The sequence below is a fragment of the Mandrillus leucophaeus genome, unplaced genomic scaffold, assembly GCF_000951045.1.
Source record: "Mandrillus leucophaeus isolate KB7577 unplaced genomic scaffold, Mleu.le_1.0 Scaffold55, whole genome shotgun sequence".
In the NCBI taxonomy this organism is placed as follows: domain Eukaryota; kingdom Metazoa; phylum Chordata; class Mammalia; order Primates; family Cercopithecidae; genus Mandrillus; species Mandrillus leucophaeus.
Genome location: NW_012105919.1, coordinates 3,024,657 through 3,031,229, shown reverse-complemented (window position 1 = coordinate 3,031,229; position 6,573 = coordinate 3,024,657). Strand labels below are relative to the sequence as shown.

Sequence of the window (6,573 nt, the reverse complement as noted above, 5' to 3'; positions counted from 1 at the left end):
AAAAAAAAAAAAAAAAAAAAAGAGAAAGGATGGCTAATAGTGTCTTTTTTGTTTTTGAGACGGAGTTTCCCTCTTGTTGCCTGGGCTGGAGTGCAATGGCTTGATCTCAGCTACCGCAGCCTCTGCCTCCCAGGTTCAAGCGATTCTCCTGCTTTAGCCTCCCACATAGTTGGGATTACAGGCATGCACCACCACGCCCAGCTAATTTTGTATATTTTTTAGTAGAGATGGGGTTTCCTCATGTTGGTCAGGCTGGTCTCAAACTCCTGACCTCAGGTGATCTGCCTGCCTCAGCCTCCCAGTGCTGGGGTTATAGACGTGAGCCACTGGGACCAGCTGACTATTTGTGTTTTTTCTCAGTACTTTATAGGTCATTTATTTCCATAGTCACTTACATGCCACAAATGATATTTCTCTTTTTTTTTTTTTTGTGATGGAGTCTTGCTCTGTTGCCCAGGCTGGCGTGCAGTGGCACGATATCGGCTCACTGCAACCTCTGCCTCCCGGGTTCAAACGATTCTCCTGCCTAAGCCTCCCAAGTAGCCGGGACTACAGGCGTGTCCTACCACGCCCAGCTAATTTTTTTGTATTTTTAATAGAGACGGTGTTTTACGGTGTTAGCCAGGATGGTCTTGTTCTCCTGACCTCCTGATCCACCTGCCTTGGCCTCCCAAAGTGCTGGGATTATAGGTGTGAGCCACTGTGCCTGGCTGTGATATTTCAATAAAAGCTAACTTTATTTCTTTGCATATTGCTTACCTAATTTATTTTATTTTCACAGAATCCTTTTATGCAATATTGTGCACTTTTTTTTTTTTTTTTTTTTTTTTTTTGAGACAAAGTCTCTATTAGCCAGGCTGGAGTGCAGTAGCGCAACTGTGACTCACTACAGCCTTGGTCTTCTGATCTCAGATGATCCTCTCATCTCAGCCTCCCGCATAGCTGGGACTATGGGACTACAGGGTGTACCACCATGCCTGGCTATTGTTTTTTTTTTTTTTGGAGATAGGGTCTCTCTCACTCTGTTGCCTAGGCTGGACTGCAGTGACATGATCACAGCTCACTGCAGCTTTAACATCTTGGACTCTAGTGATCCTCCTACCTCAGCCTCTTGAGTAGCCGGGACCACAGATGTGCACCACCACACCTGGCTAATTCTGAAACTTTTTGTAAAAATGGGGTCTCACTATGTTGCCTAGGCCAGTCTTGAACTTGTGGGCTCAAGTAATCCTCCCGCCTTGGCCTTCCAAAGTGCTGGAGTTACATTCCTGACCATCGAACCTGGCCTATTGTTTTCCTTCAAATTTTTTCTAGAGATGAGGTTTCACTGTGTTGCCTAGGCTGGTCTCAAAGTCTTGGGCTCAAGTGATCCTCCTGCCTTAGTCTCCCAAAGTGTTATAGGCATGAGTGCACCGTGCCATTGCTATTGTTCACTTTTTTTTTTCCGAGACAGGTTCTCATTCTGTCGCCCACGCTAGAGTGCCTTGACGTGATCAACTTCCCAAGCTCAAGCAGTCCTCCCATCTCAACCAGTCAAGTAGCTGGGTGTACACCACCATACCCAGCTAATTTTTTATTATTTTTTGTAGAGATGGAGTCTCACCACGTTGCCCAGGCTGGTCTTGAACTCCTGGGCTCCAGCGATGTGCCCGTCTTGGCCTCCCAAAGTACCGGGATTACAGACGTGAGCCACCGCACCCAGCCTGAAACTAGTATATCAGCAACTTAGGCATACCTTAATACTTGTTCTTTCAGATCAGCTTTCTTTGGTTCATATTTCCTTTTCTGTCCTTTTAAAAACTAATTTTTTCTGTTGTTACTATCAGGTTTTAAAGGCAATTGGTTTACAGAGAACTGGAAAGCAAGAGGAGGCCTTTACTCTTGCACAGGAGGTGGCAGCCCTTGAACCCACAGATGACAACTCACTGCAGGCACTGACTATCCTTTACCGAGAGATGCACCGACGTATGTTTCTTTCTTTTCATTGTTTTTAAACTTGAGCTGAAAATTTTGGATATTTCTGACTGAGTTATCTGTTTGCCCTTGTCTGATTTGTCATTCATGATTTGAATGGATGACAGTAGGTAGAATAACACATTAGCCAGGGTTTGCAAGAACTGTAGCTAGAAAGGATAGTTTACATGCATTAGGATCCTTGAATTGGAATGAGGATTAAAGTGACTTCATTTGCGATATTTTGATTTGCTAAATGGAGGCTTCACCCTTATTTTCACTTTTTAATATGGAAAATTTCAAGCAGACAAAAATAGAATAGAATAATAAACCCCGTTGTTCTTATTATCCACCTTCAGCAATTAACACATGGCCCAAATTTTATTTTGTTTCTACCCTTTCCCCTGGCAGATTATTTCAGAGCATATCCTGAGTAGTCCGTCGTTTCTTCTGAAATAAAGGTTTTTATTGTTAATTTCTTAAATATTTCATTGTGAAATAATACACATTTTTCATAGTACATATTATAAAATAATCTTTTTTATGTAACATATAAATAAATTTGATGTGTAATAATGAAAACTCATGAACCTACCTCCTAATTTAAGAAGTGGAGCATTGCCGGGCGTAGTGGCTCACACCTGTAATCCTAGCACTTTGGATGGCGAGGCAGGCAGATCATTTGAGGTCAGGAGTTCGAGACCAGCCTGGCCAACATAGTGAAACCTTGTCAGCTGGGTGTGGTGGTGCACGCCTGTAATCCCAGCTACTTGGGAAGCTGAAGCAGGAGAATCAAAACCTCCACCTCCTGAGTTCATGCATCCTCTCCTGCCTCAGCTTCCCAGGTAGCTGGGATTACAGGCATGCACCACCATCCCCAGCTAATTTTTGTATTTTTAGTAGAAATGGAGTTTCACCATGTTGGCCGGGCTGGTCTCAAACTCCTGACCTCAAGTGATCCACCTGCCTTGGCCTCCGAAAGTGCTGGGATTACAGCCGTGAGCCAAGTGCACCTGGCCTCCTCAATCAATCTTAATTCTCCTTTTACCTATCAAGAGTTACTTGCTATTCTGAATATTTTTTATTGTCTTGCTTTTCTTTAAATGTTTATTACATTTATTTCTCTTAGTAATACATTATTAATTTTGCTTAATTTTAAAATTTTGTTAGTGTATCTGTACTGTATATGTTCTGTGACTTGCATTTGTCATCTAGTAGCCAAGTGGCTATAGTTAATCCATTTTCACTACCACAAAATATTTCACTGGGTAACTACATTACAATATCTAGGAGTGGAATTTTCAAGTCATGGGGTAAGTGTATGTTTAGCATAAAGCAAGATAATGTCAACTTCTTTTATAAATAGAATAGCAGTTTTTGAGTTCTGATTGCTTACATACTTGTCTAGTAGCCAAGTGGCTATAGTTAATCCATTTTCACTACCACAAAATATTTCACTGGGTAACTACATTACAATATCTAGGAGTGGAATTTTCAAGTCATGGGGTAAGTGTATGTTTAGCATAAAGCAAGATAATGTCAACTTCTTTTATAAATAGAATAGCAGTTTTTGAGTTCTGATTGCTTATATGCTTGTCAACACTTGGTATGCTTTGTCTCTTCATTCATTCAAATAGCTCAGATTGTAACATTTGGTATTTGTAACCTTAAACATTGTTGCCAATTTCTTTTGGGAGGGGGTTTTGCTGTGTTGCCCAGGCTAGTTTTGAACTCTTTAGGCTCAAGCCATCTGCCTGCCTCACCCTCCCAAAGTGCTGGGATTATAGGCACAAGGCACTGTTCTCAGCTTCAATTTTGTTTTTAATTTTTACAAAAGATAAAACTTAAGAGTTGAGGTATTATATCTGAATATTTACAGATTATGTTGGTTTAGGGATATGGATTCTTCTCCAGTGTTTTAAAAAAATCATTTACTCCACAGATATTGGTGGCATGTTTCTCTATAACTGCTATTCTATCAGAGTCAAAGATAAAAAATGCACTTTCAGCTGGGCGCGGTGGCTCACGCCTGTAACCCCAGTACTTTGGGAGGCTGAGATGGGCAGATCACCTGAGGTCGGGAGTTTGAGACCAGCCTGACCAACATGGAGAAACCCTGTCTCTACTAAAAATACAAAATTAGCCGGGCATGGTGATGCATGCCTGTAATCCCAGTTACTTGGGAGGCTGAGGCAGGAGAATCACTCGAACCTGGGAGGCGGAGGTTGCGGTGAGCCGAGATTGCGCCATTACACTCCAGCCTGGGTAACGAGCAAAACTCCATCTCAAAAAAAAAAAAAAAAAAAGCACTTTCTGCTGTCATGTCAATCATTGTCTATAAGGGGAAATAGATCACTAGACAGTATACTACATTATGTGTTAATAAATGCTACAGTACAGCCTGGGCAACATGGCGAAACACTGTCTCTACAAAAAATAAGTCAGTTGTGGTGGTATGTGCCTTCAGAACCAGCTATTGGGAGGCTGAGGTTGGAGAATCACCTGAGCTTGAAAGGTCAAGGCTGCAGTGAGCCGTGATTGTGCCATTGCACTCCAGCCTGGGCAACAGAGTGAGACCCTGTCTCCACAAAAAAAAAAAAAAAAAAAAAAAAAAGCTACAATATACTTATTTATATAAGATTCCAAGATGGCAGAAGGAGGCAGTAGTCAAATTGCAGTGGAGGAGCAGAGATGGTGTTCAGAGAAAGTTTACAGTTCAACTTACATTTGAATTGGGTCTTGGCTGATGTTCACTAAGATAAAAGAGAGGAAAGGAGAATTCAGGCAGACGGAAGAGTGTAGAGGCATAGAGGTATGCATGATACATCCCAGAGAATCTGGTGGAACTACAAATAGTTTGTGGCTACATGATAAAGTGCTGAGGGAAAGAGGAGACAGGGACCAGATCCTATAAGGTCTTATATGTTGTAAATGCTATGAGGAGACTTGACCTATTCCATGCTTCATTTAAACACCACCTAACCGAGAGATGAATGATGATTGGATGAGGCCAAGCAGCTACTTCTTCTATAATGATAGGAGACATCTATTTCTGCCAGATAGGAAGAACATTAAATGCCATTAGAATTTTCTTGAAGTGTAACTTAAATCTTATTTCTCTTTATCTTAGCGGAGTTAGTTACAAAACTTTATGAGGCAGCTGTGAAGAAAGTTCCCAATAGTGAGGAGTATCACTCTCACCTCTTCATGGCCTATGCCAGAGTGGGTGAATACAAGAAAATGCAACAGGTAATTTGATCCCCAAACCTACTGGGCTATGGGATTTACTATTAGAAGTAAAAGTCTCTTTCGTGTGAGTTAACTGCGCTGGGTGTGTGTGTGTAGAATTGAATTTATGGATTTTTTTTGTGTGGAGGTCAGTCAGTTGTTTTCCTTATGTGTTTAAAGTTGAACTGTTTTTCAAGATCTTTAAATGTTTTATTTGGGAATAAGTTGATTGTTCTTTTGTGGCCTGATGTTATGTTTTGTTTGGTTTTGGTAATTCAGCTTCAGATTGTCCCACTGCATCAGATTGCTGTTAAATTTTTAGAAAATGGGCAGATATACCAGAGCAAAAAAAGAACAACTATGGAAAGAGTAAATTTAAAGGTTACATCTAATTTGTAAATTTAAACTGTTGATAGCCTGCTAAGATTTTTAAATCCACCAGGGGAAGAATCCCTGTTGCCTGACATGTTTCTTTTTAAATTTATTTTTTGTTTTTTTTGTTTTTGGTTTAAGGCAGCTTATTTGGCTGCTACCATATTTTAGGTATTCTTTACATACATCTGAAGGAGCCTCATTTGAACACATTTAAATTAGGTTGCGGGTAAAGCTAACATCTCAGAGAAATGAAATCAGAACTATTAAGTCCATAAATGGCTATGATGTCAAGCTAGTATTTTTCTTTTTCTTCTTTTTTTGAGATGGGATTTTTCTGTTGTTACCCAGGCTGGAGTGCAATGGTGCGATCTCGGCTCACTGCAACCTCTGCCTCCTGGGTTCAACGATTCTCCTGCCTCAGCCTCCTGAGTAGCTGGGATTACATGCATGCGCTACCACTCCCGGCTAATTTTGTATTTTTAGTAGAGACAGGGTTTCTCCATGTTGGTCAGGCTGGTCTCGAACTCCCGACCTCAGGTGATCTGCCCGCCTTGGCCTCTCAAAGTGGTAGGATTACAGGCATGAGCCACCACACCCAGCCCAAGCTAGTACTTCTTTAGAAATGCTTTCTTTGTGGGTATAATATCTTCTGAAGGCAAAATGTTTTGTGTTTTCATCTTATTCTTTACATTAAATATCAAGTTACAACAATAGATAATTTGGGCAGGGTGGCAGATACTATATTAATATAAATATAAATTCTTAAAATCAGTCTCTGTATTTTAAGTTTATGCAAGTTTTAACATTGGAGAATTTTTTTTTTTTTTTCTCTCTTGTGATGGAGTCTTGCTCTGTTGCCCAGGCTGGAGTGCAGTGGCACGATCTTGGCTCACTGCAACTTCTGCCTCCCAGGTTCAAGCGATTCTCCTGCCTGAGCCTCCCAAGTAGCTGGGATTACAGGTGTACACCACCACACCCGGCTAATTTTTGTGTTTTTAGTAGAGGCGAGGTTTCACC

General features: G+C 41.0%; 1 protein-coding gene across 1 annotated transcript in view; it reads left to right on the top strand.

The window, feature by feature from the left end:
* The window catches only part of NAA25 (N(alpha)-acetyltransferase 25, NatB auxiliary subunit), a 90,246-nt gene that overhangs the window by 18,188 nt on the left and 65,485 nt on the right, over positions 1–6,573 (top strand). Inside the window, exons 2-3 of the mRNA XM_011997899.1 lie at positions 1,827–1,965; positions 5,084–5,202. Of these exons, the coding sequence (XP_011853289.1) occupies positions 1,827–1,965; positions 5,084–5,202 (258 nt within the window). The remainder of the gene's footprint in view (positions 1–1,826; positions 1,966–5,083; positions 5,203–6,573) is intronic.